The sequence below is a fragment of the Poecilia mexicana genome, unplaced genomic scaffold (genome assembly GCF_051168715.1).
Source record: "Poecilia mexicana isolate PSO_F unplaced genomic scaffold, ASM5116871v1 scaffold_10, whole genome shotgun sequence".
In the NCBI taxonomy this organism is placed as follows: Eukaryota; Metazoa; Chordata; class Actinopteri; order Cyprinodontiformes; family Poeciliidae; genus Poecilia; species Poecilia mexicana.
Window position 1 is genome coordinate 4470883 of NW_028263379.1, and position 19772 is coordinate 4490654.

The window sequence follows — 19772 nt, forward strand, 5'->3', positions numbered from 1 at the left end:
TGTGTGTGTCTGTGTGTGTGTGTGTGTGTGTGTGTGTGTGTGTGTGTGTGTGTCTGCGTGTCTGTGTGTCTGTGTGTGTGTGTGTGTGTGTGTGTGTGTGTCTGTGTGTCTGTGTGTGTGTGTGTGTGTCTGTGTGTGTGTGTGTGTGTGTGTGTGTCTGTGTGTCTGTGTGTCTGTGTGTGTGTGTGTGTCTGTGTGTGTGTGTGTGTGTGTGTCTGTGTGTCTGTGTGTGTGTGTGTGTCTGTGTGTCTGTGTGTCTGTGTGTGTGTGTGTCTGTGTGTGTGTGTTGGTATACGTGGTTTAGCCTGCCTTTTGACCTGAATACGCACTTACGTTACGCGGACCTAAGGGTAATACAAGGACAATGCTGATGTCCTCATAAATCAAGGAGTGTATTTTAAATTTTGAGTATCTAAACAACACTTTTTCTCATAAATCTAAAGTTTTATAGGAACTATGCCAGTTTTTGCATGATGTGCACCATGTATTTGTACTTTTCAGTGAATAAACAGCGTGATATCTCACTTTCTTTAATTGTCCTTTTATACCATGTGACCTGAGATTTGTGTATTCCAGTGTATAACACAGCGCTGCCTGATTTCATGTGGCGGTGTGTATGAATTGCACTTTTACACACATTTTTCATACACTACGCGCGCTTTTAGCCGGTCATCATCTGATTGGCTGGAAAAATCTTGTGGGTGTGTCTGATTACCAAACAGTCCCGGACGCCAGGTTTTTAAAAATTAAATCCCCATTTGAAGCCGCAACTCTCAATATGGACGTGTTGGTGGAATAACTGTGCACAGGTAAGGATAAATGGTAAATTAAAAATACATTTTGCCTAGATAAAGTTATTTGCAAGTAAATAAGTGCAAATGTAATGAAGAATTTTGAGCAAAATTAATTATTTTAGATTTTAATTTAGGTGACATGAAAGCTAACCAACTTATTTTGGATATTTACATCAAGTAACTTAGATATGTATACTTTTATGACTGAAAAGACTTACCTGAAGCAGTATAGTTTTTATTCCGAGTGTTTTAAAGTAAGAGACTAGCTTGCTAGGAGAGCTAGCCTTGTAGCTAGACGAAACGTGTTTGACAAGTTGACAATGTCTGGAGTAGATGGTATCTGTGTGGTACCATACCCCAAACAGGTACCACCTAGCTTTCGGTGGTAAAAGCTGGGTGATAGACTAAGGTTGTCATCATTATATTTAATGATATTGGCAAACTGCTTGCTTTATGTTAGCTATTTGCGTAGTGACGTTCTGCTTGTTAAGCTCGTTAAGCTTGATTGCCTTCGGTCCTGCTGAAGAGCAGCAGGAAATTAATAAGAAGTAAACCCACAGGTTTCTGTGAAACTTGTTTATCTTTTAGAAAAGCACTAATGGTTGAATGTTTGAATAAATGGATGCAATAGGGCAGGTGCACCGATGGCTTTAAAGCTGTGTACTGTAATTACTTCGCTGACTTCAGCAACTTAAATGCTGAAAGTGTAAACCAGGAGTCCTCAAATTCAGGCAAATATAGGCATCCTTCAACTTTTAAATGTGTATTTGTACCTTAATTAGCTGAATAACCTCACATACAGCCAAATTCTCCAGATTTCTGACCTCATTATTTGATTTAGGTGTGTTGAAGCAGGGATGCATTTAAAAGTTGGAGGAGATTGTACCTGGATGACTGACTAAAAGATTTAAAAGATTAACAAAATTCATTTGTGCAAAAAACTACCCTTTTTCCTTAAATTATGGCTCAAGTGTTCTTGTAAGGCTGTACTATTGGCTGAACCTCAACATATTGAACACTGATCATTGTATGAACTATTTGTAGATGGTAAAGCACTTTTTAAATCAGTGATTAAATACATTATAGTGTTGGTGTTTTATCTGAGGTATGTGTCTTGAATGTATAACATGTTTCCATAGTGATAATTTAATTTTTAGCTTTAAAGCTTGTAGGAATTACAAAGAAGCCTGTAATTCCTTATTTGACTGTTATAACTTTTCATACATGCCAGTAAAACATGCAGAGGCGAAGACGCATAAAACCGAAGGAAGATGCCAAATATTATATTGATACCAAAACGGACAAAGTGGGGCTTGACGTCAAGTACATCAGTGCCTTTAAAGGTATGGGTATTTTTGGGGGGTGGTTTAATTACAGTCAAGCCTTTATACATTGTTTACTCTACTATTATTTTTGCTTTCTTCATTAGGTCGTGGTATTTTTGCCACAACCTCTTTTCAGAAAGGAGACTTTCTGTGTGAGTATCAAGGTGAACTGATAAGTAAAGAGGAATGTGAGAGGAGACAGAAAATTTACCATGACAACCTTAAAGTTTTCTTGTTTGAATTCTACTTTAATGGAAAACTCTGGTGGTGAGTATGTTTGTATCAGAAGTCTAATTAGAATGGCATATATGTAAATGAATGTGTTTATATTTAAAATGCAATGTTATATATTTGCAGTGTTGATGCAGCAAAAGAAGATGGCTCTCTTGGAAGGCTTATAAACGATGACAATATCAGCCCAAATGCCAAAATGAAGTATCTGACCGTGCAACAGAAGCCACATTTGTGTTTATTTGCAACTCGAGATATCAATCAGGGAGAAGAGATTACGTACAATTATGGGGACTCAGACTGGCCATGGCGACTCAAGGTACTAAAAAAATCAAAATTTATGAATCTTAAGACTATGTTCATTTAATATGCTAATAATGATGATTTACAACCTGAACCTTCTTTGTTTTACCATTCTTTTCACAACAATAGATGGCTGACTGTACAAGACATTGCTGTGCAAATTAACCAGTTTCCCGCAAATGTATAATAAATAATTACAGTATGATAGTATTTACGCCGTTTCCAGAATTCGAAATACTTAAGTCAACCATCAGACTATTTTCTCTGCTACATCACAGAAATTCTTCTGTGGGGAAAAATAATCAGTCTTTCTTCTTTTTCACAGGAGTTGGAGAAAGAAATGTCTCAAAGTCCTGACTGTACTCATTCAACTTCTACAACTGACAACACAGAACAGGTACAGAAGTTGGGTTTTTATTTTGACTTTACCAAACATTTTGGCTGGATGTAAAACTAGTTTCCTTTCATGGGTGTTTGCTCTCATAGAGCACCATTACTTTATTGAGGATATCTCCGTAAATAAGTCAAAGGGAATATGGTGTTGACTTGTATTTATTTTCTGTTTCAGGTCAGAGCTGAAAATGACCAGGATCAGATGACAACCAGTGTCCCAAACGAGACAGATTCAGTCCTGGATTCACTCCCCATCAATTCAGAGGTATTTTATAATTAATGTGTAGCTAAATGATGTCAGTCAGCCAACCTGTTCTATTTAAGTGTGTCTGTGTGTGGACCTGAATGCCATGTGGTTTATAAAGACATTGGTTTGTAAGGACAGTCTCATCTCATGGTTTTTAGTTTGTAAGTTCAGTGAGTGTATGTGTGTGTTTCATGGTCAACTGCCCCAATGTGATACAGGAGGACCATATTGTATATGGGGACCTGGCGTTATTGAATTGATAAAAACATTTGTTTTGGTTCTAGTGAGGTTGTTAATTTTGGTTTGACCTCTGACAAACGTTGACTTGGCATCTCAGAAAATATTGGGAGAGAAAAGATCTAAATTTCTTAAAAGTTAAAGAAAATACATTACATTTTGGTGAAATTTACTTTAATTTAACCATGGAATCAGACTTCAATTTGGTCAGTGCTGCTGAAATTATAACATTTTGAATATTTGTTAAAGTTTGCTATCATTCAACTTGTTTCTTAGTGTTCGACTGTCAAACTGATTCCAGAATTCAAAACACTTGGGTCAACCATCAAGCTATTTTCTCTGCTATATCACAGAAAATCTTCTGTGGGGAAAAAATAATCAATCTTTCTTCTTTTTCACAGGAATTGGAGAAAGAAATGTCTCAAAGTCTTGACTGTACTCATTCAACTTCTACAACTGACAACACAGAACAGGTACAGAATTTTTTTTATTTAATTTGACTTTACCAAACATTTTGGCTGCATTTAAAACTAGTTACCTTTCATGGGTGTTTGCTGTCATAGGGCACCATTACTTAATTGAGGATATGTCCGTAAATAAGTCAAAGGCAATATGGTGCCGACTTGTATTTATTTTCTGTTTCAGATCAGAGCTGAAAATGACCAGGATCAGATGACAACCAGTGTCCCAAATGAGACAGATTCAGTCCTGGATTCACTCCCCATCAATTCAGAGGTATTTTATAATTAATGTGTAGCTAAATGATGTCAGTCAGCCAACCTGTTCTATTTAAGTGTGTCTGTGTGTGGACCTGAATGCCATGTGGTTTATAAAGACATTGGTTTGTAAGGACAGTCTCATCTCATGGTTTTTAGTTTGTAAGTTCAGTGAGTGTATGTGTGTGTTTCATGGTCAACTGCCCCAATGTGATACAGGAGGACCATATTGTATATGGGGACCTGGCGTTATTGAATTGATAAAAACATTTGTTTTGGTTCTAGTGAGGTTGTTAATTTTGGTTTGACCTCTGACAAACGTTGACTTGGCATCTCAGAAAATATTGGGAGAGAAAAGATCTAAATTTCTTAAAAGTTAAAGAAAATACATTACATTTTGGTGAAATTTACTTTAATTTAACCATGGAATCAGACTTCAATTTGGTCAGTGCTGCTGAAATTACAACATTTTGAATATTTGTTAAAGTTTGCTATCATTCAACTTGTTTCTTAGTGTTCGACTGTCAAACTGATTCCAGAATTCAAAACACTTGGGTCAACCGTCAAGCTATTTTCTCTGCTATATCACAGAAAATCTTCTGTGGGGAAAAAATAATCAATCTTTCTTCTTTTTCACAGGAATTGGAGAAAGAAATGTCTCAAAGTCTTGACTGTACTCATTCAACTTCTACAACTGACAACACAGAACAGGTACAGAATTTTTTTTATTTAATTTGACTTTACCAAACATTTTGGCTGCATTTAAAACTAGTTACCTTTCATGGGTGTTTGCTGTCATAGGGCACCATTACTTAATTGAGGATATGTCCGTAAATAAGTCAAAGGCAATATGGTGCCGACTTGTATTTATTTTCTGTTTCAGATCAGAGCTGAAAATGACCAGGATCAGATGACAACCAGTGTCCCAAATGAGACAGATTCAGTCCTGGATTCACTCCCCATCAATTCAGAGGTATTTTATAATTAATGTGTAGCTAAATGATGTCAGTCAGCCAACCTGTTCTATTTAAGTGTGTCTGTGTGTGGACCTGAATGCCATGTGGTTTATAAAGACATTGGTTTGTAAGGACAGTCTCATCTCATGGTTTTTAGTTTGTAAGTTCAGTGAGTGTATGTGTGTTTCATGGTCAACTGCCCCAATGTGATACAGGAGGACCATATTGTATATGGGGACCTGGCGTTATTGAATTGACAAAAACATTTGTTTTGGTTCTTGTGAGGTTGTTAATTTTGGTTTGACCTCTGACAAACGTTGACTTGGCATCTCAGAAAATATTGGGAGAGAAAAGATTTAAATTTCTTAAAAGTTAAAGAAAATACATTATTTTTGGTGAATTTTTTTGAATTTCACAACAGAATCAGACTTCAATTTGGTCAATGCTTGTGAAATTGTAGTATTTTGACTATCTGTTAAAGTTTGCCATCATTCATTGTGTTTAACATTCATCTTTTACGCTGTTTCCAGAATTCAAAACAATTAAGTCAACAATCAGACTATTTTCTCTGCTAAGTCACAGAAAATCTTCTGTGAGGAAAAAATAGACAATCTTTTATCTTTTTCACAGGAGTTGGAGAAAGAAATATCTCAAAGTCCTGACTGTACTCATTCAACTTCTACAACTGACAACACAGAACAGGTACAGAAGTTGGGTTTTTATTTTGACTTTACCAAACATTTTGGCTGGATTTAAAACTAGTTACCTTTCATGGGTGTTTGCTGTCATAGGGCACCATCACTTAATTGAGGATATGTCCATAAATAAGTCAAAGGCAATATGGTGCCGACTTGTATTTATTTTCTGTTTCAGATCAGAGCTGAAAATGACCAGGATCAGATGACAACCAGTGTCCCAAACGAGACATATTCAGTCCTGGATTCACTCCCCATCAATTCAGAGGTATTTTCTGATTAATGTGTAGCTAAATGATGTCAGTCAGCCAACCTGTTCTACTTAAGTGTGTCTGTGTGTGCACCTGAATGCCATGTGGTTTATAAAGACATTGGTTTGTAAGGACAGTCTCATGTCATGGCTTTCAGTTTGTAAGCTCAGTGTGGTAAGCTCAGTGAGTGTATGTGTGTGTTTCATGGTCAACTGCCCCAATGTGATACAGGAGGACCATATTGTATATGGGGACCTGGCGTTATTGAATTGATAAAAACATTTGTTTTGGTTCTTGTGAGGTTGTTAATATTGGTTTAACCTCTGACAAATGTTGACTTGGCATCTCAGAAAATATTGGGAGAATAAAGATTTAAATTTCTTAAAAGTTAAAGAAAACACATTACATTTTGGTGAAATTTACTTTAATTTAACCATGGAATCAGGCTTCAATTTGGTCAGTGCTGCTGAAATTATAACATTTTGAATATTTGTTAAAGTTTGCTATCATTCACCTTGTTTCTTAGTGTTCGACTGTCAAGCTGCTTCCAGAATTCAAAACACTTGGGTCAACCATCAAGCTATTTTCTCTGCTATATGACAGAAAATATTCTATGGGGAAAAAATAATCTCTTTCTTCTTTTTCACAGGAGTTGGAGAAAGAAATGTCTCAAAATCCTGACTGTACTCATTCAACTTCTACAACTGACAACACAGAACAGGTACAGAAGTTGGGTTTTTAATTTGACTTTACCAAACATTTTGGCTGCATTTAAAACTAGTTACCTTCCATGGGTGTTTGCTGTCATAGGGCACCATTACTTAATTGAGGATATGTCCGTAAATAAGTCAAAGGGAATATGGTGCCGACTTGCATTTATTTTCTGTTTCAGATCAGGGCTGAAAATGATCAGGATCAGATGACAACCAGTGTCTCAAACGAGACAGATTCAGTTCTGGATCCACTCCCAATCAATTCAGAGGTATTTTATGATTAATGTGTAACTAAATGATGTCAGTCAGCCAACCTGTTCTACTTAAGTGTGTTTGTGTGTACCTGAATGCCATGTGGTTTATAAAGACACTGGTTTGTAAGGACAGTCTCATCTCATGGTTTTTAGTTTGTAAGTTTAGTGAGTGTATGTGTGTGTTTCATGGTCAACTGCCCCAATGTGATACAGGAGGACCATATTGTATATGGGGACCTGGCGTTATTGAATTGATAAAAACATTTGTTTTGGTTCTAGTGAGGTTGTTAATATTGGTTTGACCTCTGACAAACGTTGACTTGGCATCCCAGAATATATTAGAATAAAATTTTATATGTTGTCATACTTAAAAATATATATATATAAAGATTTTGTCTTCTCTGCGTCTTTACCACACAATATTTTTAATTCAACAATTTCAAAGTTTGCAGGAAAGTTATTTTTTATGATTGGCACCCTCTTTAAATATTTTCTCATTCATTATCCGATTTTGAATATACTTTAAATATCAATAATACTATATATAATATATATGTGTCTGTGTGTGTGTGTTTAATGTTTTCCTTGTAGTGTCAAAAACATCACCTGATGTGCACAACATTATCTTCTTTGGAGAAGTGTATTCAGTGTTTTGGTCCTTGTTCTTCATTCAAGTGGGTTGGCTACCAGTGTAAAGGTAAGATATTTAGTTAATTTGTACCGTGAATTAAAAAGTGCTGCAAATAGGATCTATGTCTTTGTTGAACTGTCGACCATGAATTTTTTTTGTCTTGTGTGTTTTTTACATTTAAATTTCTTCACAGGTTGTTCAAAAGTCTGGCATTCATACTGCCTTAAACAAATTACAAATGACAAAACCCAGGTGAATATCCACACAAGGTTTTTTTAGCTTTGCCTTGTAAGTCTCCATTATAACATAAATTATATTTCCCACAATTTCAGGCAAAAGAACTTTTTAAATATTCCATGGCTCACTCCTCATCAGATGACGACAACACATCACCTTCCAAACAATGTGAAATGTCAGATGATGACCATGAGTCTGATATGGACTACATACCAAATTCAGAATCTGCAGAAACTGATGAAGACTCAGATGTTAGCATCCCCTTTCAGCCCATCAAGTCTAAAGTTGGACAAATTCAAGGAAACCCAACAATACCCGATCTCACGTCATTCTTGCCAGACTCAAGTTCCGTGGTTGAACCTAGCACATCAAATATCTGGCCTCCTTTTCACACAGATGATATGGGTGATGACACACTTGAAACATTCAGCCCAGCCAAGTCTACAAAAGACTCAAACGATAAACCAAAAAGTCAAAAGGAGCCTCACAAACAGGAATCCTCACAGCATATTATGGGTGTTAAGAACTTCTGCTTTGTATGTGGTAGACCACAGAGCAAAATTTCACGCCATTTAAAAACCCACAAGACACATGCTGAAATTGCTTATGCTTTTTCCCTTCCAGAAGACTCAAAAGAGCGCAAAGTTCTTCTAGAGAAAATGAGAAACAAGGGGAACTTCAAACATAACTCTGAGGTTTTACAAAGTGGGAAAGGATCGTTGAAAGTAAAGAGAAAGCCAAAAGCGAAAGCAAAGACTGGAACATTTATACATTGTATGTACTGCCAAGGTATGTATATTCGAAAGGAACTATGGAGACATGTCCGAAGATGCCCCTGTAAGCCACAAAATGAAGATTTGAACCCAGGACCTGGAAGAACCAAAGTACTGGGTTTTGCTATGGCTCAAGAGTCAGCATTCTGTCAGGAGATTTCAAGTGGGGTTTGGAAGCTCCTCGGTCCCATGAAGCAGGATGATGTAGCCACAGTTGTGAGAAATGACTTGACCATTATTCAGTTGGCCCAGTCTCTCTACAACAGACATGGACAAGACCCTACCAAGTATGAGTACATTCGACAGAAGCTCCGTGAAATTGGACGTCTGTTAATATGTCTACGGTCTGAATTCTCTGTACATAACTTGGAGGAAGCTGTGAAACCTGCTAACTTCCAAAGAGTTGTCCAGGCAGTAAAGATTGTCTGCGGTTTTGATGAAGAAAAGCATTCATACCAAACACCAAGTCTTGCACTAAAACTGGGACATACACTACACAAAATCAGTGACATTATCCACTGCCGAGCGCTCATGGCAGAAGATGAAGAACTGATTAAGTCAACAGACACTTTCAAAAAGCTGTATACATCCAAGTGGTCTGAGTTAGTGTCACATACTGCCTTGAACACTTTGAGTCATGACAAATACAATAAGCCATTAACCTTACCATTCACAGAAGATGTTCAGAGTCTTCATAGGTATCTTAAGAAATCTGGAGAAAATGCATTTTCTAACTTGAAAGATGAGGTCAGTCCCCAGAATTATGCAGAACTTGCAAAAGTTACTCTTGCACAGGTTATTGTGTTCAATCGAAGACGAGCTGGAGAAGTCTCAAAGATGCATCTCAGAGGTTTCCAGCAGAGGGATGACTCCAAGCTCCATGAAGATGTTGCTGCTGGACTGTCCAAGGTTGAAAAAAAGCTCTGTAGCTACTTCAGTCGTGTTGAAATAATTGGAAAAAGAGGTCGAAAAGTTGCGGTTCTCCTTTCTCCAGATGTGGTGGATGCTCTGACTCTGCTGGTCAGCAAAAGAGAGCAATGTGGTGTTTGCTCCACAAACATCTTTCTTTTTGCTCGACCAAGATCTCAAAGTCACTACAGGGGCCAAGACTGTTTGCGTGTTTATGGAAGCCAATGTGGGGCGAAGCATCCCGAGTTCCTCAGGTCCACACAACTCAGGAAGCATGTTGCCACATTGTCACAAGTCCTCAACCTCAAAAATAACGAAATTGACCAGGTGGCTGACTTCCTGGGGCATGATATTCGTGTCCACAGAGAATTTTATCGCTTACCTGTGCCAACAACACAACTGGCAAAGATTTCTAAGCTACTTTTGTCCATGGAGAAAGGACACATATCCACCCTGCAAGGGAAATCCCTTGATGACATTGAAATCGAAGGTTATACTGAAATTCTTTTTTTGTGATCTTATTGCCATTAGTAGAACTTGTCTGACATCACCAATATTTATAAAACTGATGAATTTAAATAAATGATTATTATTAGAAAATATTACAATAGTGATTCTCTAGGTTAGAAAATACTACTAAATACAAAACGTGTTTTTAGCCTCATTTTGGTAGTGCTTAGATATAATTTTATGTATGGCATTCACTTTAGAAAGTATTCTAATAATGACTTTCAGATGAAATAGAACTAAGTGAGGATGAAGAAAAGGAGGATTTAAGTGACTCGGATGGTGGCGATTCTGTGGAACCCGAGGAATCTGTGGAACCCGAGGAATCTGTGGAACCCGAGGAATCTGTGGAACCCGAGGAACCTGAGGAACCTGTGGAACCCGAGGAACCTGTGGAACCTGAGGAACTTGTGGAACCTGAGCAAAGCAAGAATATGGATGATTTGTGTATGTTACTTGAATCCAAAGATGGTATTACTTTTTGTCTACCTGTTTTTCTAACTTCTGTTGTATGTCTTAGTGGGAGCAGTGTCATCGACAGCAGACAAAACTGTCCCTCCTGTTGAAGGCAAGTCAAGTTTCCTAATAACGCTGTGTTTTGATCCCAACTCCTAAACTGAAGCAACTTGTTTTTGTCCACATGCCTCCATTTGGAAGATTCCTTTTGTTTTTGCTTGAACATTTCTCATTGTCTTTCTTCTCCACTCAATTTCCAGTAATTTCACATTTTTGAAGCTTTGTATTCCAAATTTCTGTTCACTTTTTCAGTTAGTCGATTGTAGACAAACTTACAAACATGCTTCCCCAGCAGCCATCTTGATGCAACTGGCCACTAATAAGGCTCTCTATCTGTTAGAATGTAGTTAAGGTAATTACAAATTTGGAGAGCCATTTTCATTGATAGCAATGATGTCACTGTTACATCTTTATTACTTTTCATTGTCTGGTTTCATTTAGCTGTAGTTTGTTCTCACAAAGTTCACTTTAATGATTGGACAATATTCTTCTAAACTTTGTAGTGAGGTTGTTATCCTGTGTAAAGGTAACATGTTTTTCATTTTATATTTTAATAAACTGTTTTAGTCATTTTTCTCTTTACGTTTTTTTCCCCTTCAGAGACCTCCTCTGGTGCACCCAGAAGACAACCAAAAAAACCATGGTCAAGTGCTGAGGTTTCTGCTGTTATGAGGCATTTTAAAGCTCACATAGGTAAAGGAAAACTTGCCACTAAAAATGAGTGCAATCACTGCAAGTTGGTTGAAGATCCTGTGCTGGCTCAAAGAACAGCACAAAATATCAGGGACTTTGTGAGAAACCGTGGAATAACTGCTAAAAGGCAGGCACAAAAGAAAAAGCTCTAGATTTTATGTTAAGTAATCATTTATTCAAAAGGGTTCTGTTTTGTTCATGCTACTAAAACTGATTTTTTTTTGTTGCCTATCAAATATTATCTGTAAAGTCCCATGATGTAGAGGCTGTTTTCATGTAGTCATGTTAATAGGCAGAAAAGCTTTTTTTCTAATGGTGAGGCATGTTTCTGTTGTCCAGCATAAAAAAAATATTGGAAAAAGTGGCAGAATTTTAATTTAACATTGTTTTACTTGTTTATTTATATTCAGAATACTTGGTAACACTCTGCACCCTAATTTTACTTTTCTGTATGTTTTGTTGCAACACTTAAATTTTTTTATTTATTTATTTTCCTTTGGTCATTTCAATTTCAGGCTTATTTTTATTTTTTAAAGAAAAATAATTGAATTATTTGGTCATATTTACCTAATAAAATTATGTTCTGTTAATGCTTCATGCTGTCAGGTTGTGTGTTTATGCTAATCAGCAGGTTTTTAAATATGACGTAGTTGTCCCTTTAAAGTCCTCACATTACTTTGTTTTGTTCTCATAAACCACAATATGCTGATGTCCATATAAGCCACCATGTTGTCAGATTGCTGAAACAAAGGCTGTGTAGCTGCTATCTGAAACCTAAAGTGAGCTAAATTTTTTTCAGATTTTTTGCAGTGTTTTAAGCCGTCTCCCGTTGCTCTAGCTACTTGGGAAAGGGTAGTCCATCTAAACCACCGCCGGGCCTGTTTGGCGAAAAAGGCAGGCTAAACCACATATACCTGTATACGTGTGTGTGTCTGTGTGTCTGTGTGTGTGTCTGCGTGTGTGTGTGTGTGTGTGTGTCTGTGTGTCTGTGTGTCTGTGTGTCTGTGTGTGTGTGTGTGTGTGTGTGTCTGTGTGTGTGTGTGTGTGTGTGTCTGTGTGTGTGTGTGTCTGTGTGTGTGTGTGTGTGTGTGTCTGTGTGTGTGTGTGTCTGTGTGTCTGTGTGTGTGTGTGTGTGTGTGTGTGTGTGTGTGTGTGTGTGTGTGTGTGTGTGTGTGTGTGTCTGTGTGTGTGTGTGTCTGTGTGTGTGTGTGTGTGTGTCTGTGTGTGTGTGTGTGTGTGTCTGTGTGTGTGTGTGTCTGTGTGTGTGTGTCTGTGTGTGTGTGTGTGTGTGTGTGTCTGTGTGTCTGTGTGTCTGTGTGTGTCTGTGTGTGTGTGTGTGTCTGTGTGTCTGTGTGTCTGTGTGTGTGTGTGTGTCTGTGTGTCTGTGTGTGTGTGTGTGTGTGTCTGTGTGTCTGTGTGTGTGTGTGTGTGTGTGTGTGTCTGTGTGTGTGTGTGTGTGTGTGTGTGTGTGTCTGTGTGTGTGTGTGTCTGTGTGTGTGTGTGTGTCTGTGTGTGTGTGTGTGTGTGTGTGTGTGTGTGTGTGTGAATCATTGTTAAAATGACCTGAAATAGTTTGAAGAAGGTTCTGAGTTTCTGTTGAGATCTTTGTTTAGGGCTGAAACGATTAATCGTGATTAATCAATTATTAAAATAACCATCAAACGATTTAGTCATCAATTAATCGCTCACTGGAGTAAACAGACTCAAATTTGCTGAAAGAGCACAGAGTGGTAATCAATTCAATTACTCATCATTTTTTCACATTTTTAGCTGCAGATGCATCATTTACTACAAAACGAATGTCATGTTACTGAAATTTAGTCAATAAAATGTTTATTTTCCAACTAAATTATCTTTTTATTTACATTTTGGATGTTTCTGATGGCTAGCAGAACGGGTCGGGGCTAATGACCGGTATATATTGCCGAATCGATGTATTTATACAGCCCTATTAGCTCCCACTAATTGTTTAGAGTTCACTTCTGTTAATACTTTTATGAATTAAGGGGTTTAGAATTAGCTTCCAGTAAATTTTGTGCATGTTTTTGGGTTTAGCGTTATTTAAGGTAATATTTTTGTGTTAGCTTCCGCTGATACTGTTTGTGCTGTTAGCATTACCTTCCTGTAATTTTTTTTCGGTTTTATTTTTTGCTTGGTGGTTAGTGAAGATAGGTTTCTGGTTAGCAGTGCCCAATAACGACTGCTGATTATTTCAAACACATATTCGCCGTCATAGACATACTATAAGGATAGACCCTCATGCACCGCTCTGCCTATTGTCGCTGACGAGATTTAGGGCGGCCATCTTGGAGCGGTCCACCACTCCACTCAGCGTTATGTGTTTAGCAGCACAATGACGTATCAGTGGATTTAATCCATCATAACACACTTTTTGTTACTGTAAACCATATTCAAACATCTATCAAAGCTACATTTATAAACAATTGTATTTTTAAGTATGTTTTTAATACATAGTTCATCATATTTAAATATGCTTAGTGGCTATAACAATAGAATAGGAATGGAATATTCTGATATCGATGTATGAAGAGCATATTACAAAGCACACAGCCGTTCATAGTTTATTTAATACATTATTTAGTAATATCAATACATATTTACATAACTATACAAACACAAATAAATAATGATTAATACTAAATAATATATATTGGATACATGTTTATATGTATATATACATATAAACATTTATATTATAGCCTAATATAAATTATCTGTCGGCTGTTTTCCAGCTTCAGAGGTTCAGCAGCTGAGATCCATCCGTGCTGCAGTGAATCCGTCTCTCTTTATAGATTTCTCCCTCTTCTTCCTCACATCGTGTCTTTAGGAAACTTTCAAAACAAAAACGGAAGATTTAGGATGTATCTTACTTTGACAGAGTGAAAGAATATAAATAATAGTCTTTACCACCTGTGTAAACTTTGCCGGTGAATGTTATAACACATAATATAAGTTTTATAATATGTGCTATACTGTTTCATTTCTAATATAGGCCCTTGTGTCAGATAATCTAAGTCAATGTTAGAGAATAATAAATGTTTTTAGATTTATAGAATCTCAGTTAGCCTTCATAGCGGGGCTGAACCCGTATTACACCAAGCACTGTAGCTAATATTAGCTGGTATCTCACCGGTGGACATAAATACAGTAAAGTAATATTCTAATCACAATATATACACAATAATATGTCCATCTTACTTGTGAAATGTTGTCTGTGGAGCCCTCACATCAATAATCCATCGACCAGAACAACAATATCCCTCAGTGCTGAGGCATCTTCTGCTGTTTTGGTTGAGCAAAGTAGGAGGGACGACCGCTCCAAGATGGCCGCCGTATTTCCTGCGCCGGAGCGGCCAATGCGGGGTCTACTCTTATAGTATGTCTATGTTCGCAGTTACAACCATGGCAGCCATTTTGCAAAATGTCTGCCAGAAAAAGAAACAAAAAAACCCCACAAGATCAAAAAATATGATTTCTACAGTTCAAAATATGTAGGCTATGATTTGACACTAAACACATTTATCTCATTGGTGATTTTAGAGCAAAAATTAATTTACTGCCATGACAACCATGGTGGCCATCTTGAAATATCCAAAAATGATCTGTAAAGATGATTTCTGCGGGTCCAGTTATTTATGAATTGACACCAAATGTATTCCTCGGTGATAACTGAATGTATTTTTATGACCATTTTGAAAATTGACATCCAACTTGAATTTCCCTCAGCAGCTAAGGTTCTTTGTTTGCTGCAGGTCCTCCCAGGGTGGCGGGGAAGGTGGCCCATCGTCAGAGCGTCCGTCTGGGTCGCACGGCCAAGCTGGCGTGCCCCGTGGAGGGCGACCCGCCGCCCCTCATGATGTGGACCAAAGATGGCCGACACATCCACAGCGGCTGGACCCGGTTCCGCGTGCTGCAGCACGGCCTGCGCATCAAGGAAGTGGAGACGGAGGATGCCGGCACCTACGTCTGCAAGGCCACCAACGGGTTTGGCAGCGTCAACATCAACTACACGCTGATTGTCATCGGTGAGTGCAACGCCAGTTATGATTTCAGATGAAACGGAGGAGCTGGTTTAAGTTTTCATCGACAAATCGCTGAGATTGTTGAGACGTTTTAATCATTTTATTCTTCGGCGTTTGAGGTTCGTCTTGTTTTAACTTTTCTTTTAAATATATTTTCTTGCCTCACGTTCACTGAATCCTGCAGAACTTTGGTCTGTTTTCTGGGTGTGAGTTTCAGATCATTTCAATCATGTAGCTGCTGGTTTTCAGGGTTCTCCTCCAATTTACATAACGCACCAGTATCTCTGACTCACAGCATGATGCTGCCACCACCATGCTGGACACTGAGGTCTGAAAGCCTCACAGCGACTCCTCCAACAGCTCAGTGATATTAAAAATAAAACCTCAGATCTTTTCATACCAGATCTGATTCCTGATTTTAATCTATTTTTTTCTTGCTTTTTTTTTTTTTTTTAATTAAATTACAAATGATAACAAATATTTCCCAAAATATTTTTTGGCATTTTTAATTTTGTAATTTAATTATCATCCTGTCTTTGCGTTTTGTGACTGAGGCTTTGAGAATTTACATTTAATCACGATAAAATATTCATAAAACTGGCAGAAGAAAGAAGAGTTTTCAGAATCTGATGTAACTCCCTACTGACGTTAAAAGATGAAACATTTATATGAAATATTAAAGCTGAGACCAAAGTATAACTTCACAAGATGCTCAACATTTCTCATTTTAATTTGTTGTTATTTTTTGTTGGATTTCTCACAAAATTACATCTTTATTCCTGCATCATTTCGACTAACAGAGTAAAAATAATTTCTGAAGGTTTTTATCATCCAATTTTTGGTAGAAAGAGGAAAAATAATAAGTGATACCAGTGGAAATGATTGAGCTCCTTTTAATTGATCATAATTAAAAAGAGGCTAAGCTAACATAGTTTTGAGTCTGCTGCATGTTTTGGCAAACAGCCCGGACCCGTCTCTGTAGTTCTGTAGAGTTCTGGTCCGGCCCGTTGCCGTGTCGACAGCTCCGGCACAGGTGTGTTTTCTTTTCTGTTGCCGCCTTAAATAGCCGCTTCCCTCAACCCGCGTCCATGTAAACAAAATACCTGCAGAAGGACATTGTGTCAGCGGACCGCCGCAGTGTGTGAATGCTGGTGGACTTGCCAGGCCACCCCGTGTGTGTGTGTGTGTGTGTGTCAGGTTTCAGCCAGCAGAGAGATTAGAGCTGCGTCCCCCAGAATCAGAGCGAAGCATCTCCAGTGGCGCTTCAAACGCAGCAGGAAAACGCTGCGGCGGGAAGACGTTTGGCTGCCGTTCCTCTGTTCTCCAGGCTTTATTTGACCCGGCGGCATTGTGATGAACTTTGTGTTTCAGTATGAGACAGAATGATTGAGGTGATGTACATGTAAACGCTTGGAGCAGAGAGCGGTGAGGTGGCGCGGCGCCAGCAGATGATCTGCTTTCATGCAGGGCAGTAATCAGAATCGGTATGTGATTCAAAGCTTCATCGGCGCTGAACTGAACTTCAAAGCCACGCTGGCACACAGAGGGGGGGGGAACAGCTGCCGCTGAGGTCATCCAGGCAGCTGCCACCCCCCCCACAGCCTCATTCACTGTCCCTTTCATTCACACACACACACACACACACACACACACACACACACACACACACACACACACACACCCTGCTGATTGTCGATGGGCGGAGCCTGAAATGAGCAGCAGGTTTTATTAAACGGAAACATTCTCAGCAGAAACAAAAATCTATCACCTGTTGGATCCAAACAGCCGCAGAGATGAAGACACGACACGAGTTTTCATCGTCTGTCATTTTGACCAAAATGGCCGAAAAAAATCCAAACGACTTTCACTGTCAGTATTTAAAGGGCCGGTCCTACTAAAAAGAGTTTATAAAGTTTTTCCCTCATCAGAAACCTGCAGCGTTGCTTTGATTTTTTCATGTTTGAGAAAGCAATTAATCTCCATGGCAACCAGCAACATCCAGCTGCAAAACGCCTGAATGGACCTAGCCCCGCCTTCAGCCGCAGCTCCTCCCCCACTCAGCTCCTTCAGACTAGCCAGCAGTAATTAGCAAACAGCTGCTGACCTCGTTATAGGAGCTGCTGCTCAGAGCAACGTTGGTAAAAACATTAAAGGGTTAAAGAGGAGCCATGTTGGGACGGAGCTTCAGGAAGAGCAGGAGTTTTTAAAGCAACAGAGGCCCAATTTGAAGGCTTTAAATCAGGAAGTCAAACTTCTTTTCAGTCATATTAATCTTTATATCATTTTTATAACTACTGATGGTAACAGGATTATAAAATGACTATATGCCTGGAAAACCCAGAATCCTGCCCCTTCAAAATAACAATATAGACATTTTCAGTTTCGTCCACATTGACATGAACCACAACAGAAACTACAGAAACAGTGACATGAAACCTGAGAACTTCCTCCTTGTCGGACGGACCTGAATGATTCTCCTTCCTGTGATTTAATGAAATAGTTTGAATCAACGCTCTGATGATCCACTGCAGATAAAAGTTGTAGTCAAATTATTAACCAGTTGGCTGCTCCCACCTCATAAGGAAGCAAGGTGCATTCTGGGGAAGAAAGACATGACAGTAGAGAGGAGGAAAGGCTGTTCATGAAGGAAAGATGGATAAACATCCAGATGGATGCAGTTGGTGGTGATTTCCCTCCTCCTGCGGTCGCCTGCTGCGCTGCCCCCTGTTGGTCCTGATGTGTTTTGCTCTCTAATGAGTGTGACCTGAAACTCTCTGTTCCTGACCCATCGGATCCAGAATCGTCCTCCTCCTCTTCTCCTCGTTCATGTCGCCGTTCCTCTGCTAGCTTTGTGTGATTTCAGGTTGGCTAAGCTATCCGACTCCTTCCGCTGTTTGTGAGGTAGCAGTGTTAGCATGTTTGTTAGCATGTATGTGTTTATCTGAAACTCTGAGCGTTTTCATTGGACGAACTGAACCACCAGCAGAGTCAAGATACTAAATCAGGTTTCTTCCTGATTTTATGTTGTATTTTATGTTGCTATGGTTACTGACTCGTTGTACCCGTTACCTGAAGGAAGAGAGTGTCTAAACTTTTTAAATATTATTTTTAAAACTAAAATCACCAAAAATGTGATTGTTTTATAGCCTTGTGAATAAACAAACCATGAACTGTTTTAACAAAATAATAAGATTTTTTAGTGGCTGCACAGTGGCGCAGTTGGTAGAGCTGTCGCCTTGCAGCAAGAAGGTTCTGGGTTCAATTCCCGGCCCCAGTCTTTCTGCATGGAGTTTGCATGTTCTCCCTGTGCATGCGTGGGTTTTCTCCGGGTTCTCCGGTTTCCTCCCACAGTCCAAAAACATGACTGTCAGGTTAATTGGCCTTTCCAAATTGCCCCTAGGTGTGTGTGTGTGTGTGCATGGTTGTTTGTCCTGTGTGTCTCTGTGTTGCCCTGCGACAGACTGGCGACCTGTCCAGGGTGTACCCCGCCTCTCGCTCGGAACGTGAGCTGGAGATAGGCACCAGCACCCCTCCTGACCCCACTGAGGGACAAGGGTGAAGGACAATGGATGGAATAAGATTTTTTATAGCCTCCTGACTACCAGGAAAAAAAATGTTGTCCAATCACCATTTTTTTAAAATCCCACAGTGTTTGTAAGGTAATAAAAGGTTTTATGCACTTACTTTGTCTCTTCCCATAAAATGTGTTATTACTGATAAATGCCATTTTTATGAATTAGAAAAAGGAAGGTACAAAAGTCCCACCCATCTGGCATCATTGAAAAGCCCTAAATGTCCTCTCCAGATACCAAAAGGAATTAATTCAGTAGAATGCAGGGGGTGGGAGATATTCAAGTTTAGAAATGTCCTCTACAGAGGACAAAAATGAACTACTGGTAGTCAGGAGGATAGGAACATCATCATAGATCCAAAACTTCAAACAGTTTTTGCTTCTTCAAAATTCAAAATCTTCATTTTTCTAGGAAACCAGATAATCATTTTGTGTTGCACCTGACATTTTTATAAGTAGATTTTAGTGATAGTTTTGTCTTATGTGTTCTTGAATTGTGGTTGGGAGACTGTGCAGAACCAGTCTGTGGGCCTTAAATGGCCCCCGCGCCTCACTTTGAACACCTTTGTTCCAGAGTGAAGGAAATTTGCTGTAAAAAGCAGCTTCTTGGAGCTGATTGTAGGCCTAAAGATGCAGCTTTATGGGGGATTTCTCCCTGTAATGTGGAACATTTGGGTTGGAAAATTAAAAGGAAAACATGCTAGAGATCTGGAGCCCCAGTTAGGATCTAATATGGCCGCCGTTCTCATAAAACATCTCCAACATTAATCAGAACAA

The 19772-nt window shown here is 38.8% G+C and overlaps 3 protein-coding genes and 1 long non-coding RNA gene across 4 annotated transcripts in view; all 4 read left to right on the top strand.

Annotated features, from left to right (window-relative positions):
• The window catches only part of fgfrl1a (fibroblast growth factor receptor like 1a), an 84894-nt gene that overhangs the window by 23111 nt on the left and 42011 nt on the right, over window positions 1-19772 (top strand). Inside the window, exon 3 of the mRNA XM_088009346.1 lies at window positions 15155-15427. Within this exon, the coding sequence (XP_087865472.1) occupies window positions 15155-15427 (273 nt within the window). The remainder of the gene's footprint in view (window positions 1-15154; window positions 15428-19772) is intronic.
• Window positions 1471-10787, top strand: LOC148156687 (uncharacterized). Its single transcript, XM_088009592.1, has 9 exons — window positions 1471-2137; window positions 2224-2386; window positions 2477-2669; window positions 3222-3311; window positions 7707-7812; window positions 7940-7998; window positions 8079-10155; window positions 10401-10598; window positions 10693-10787. The coding sequence occupies exons 1-9, from the start codon at window positions 2032-2034 to the stop codon at window positions 10785-10787; spliced, it is 3087 nt and encodes a 1028-aa protein (XP_087865718.1). The 5' UTR covers window positions 1471-2031.
• LOC148156688 (uncharacterized) lies at window positions 5465-7130 on the top strand. The gene is made up of 4 exons (XR_015764439.1): window positions 5465-5904; window positions 6076-6165; window positions 6798-6869; window positions 7041-7130. It is a non-coding gene; the product is annotated as an uncharacterized LOC148156688 (long non-coding RNA).
• Window positions 9594-11976, top strand: LOC148156689 (uncharacterized). Its single transcript, XM_088009593.1, has 4 exons — window positions 9594-10155; window positions 10401-10619; window positions 10693-10740; window positions 11289-11976. The coding sequence occupies exons 1-4, from the start codon at window positions 9594-9596 to the stop codon at window positions 11531-11533; spliced, it is 1074 nt and encodes a 357-aa protein (XP_087865719.1). The 3' UTR covers window positions 11534-11976.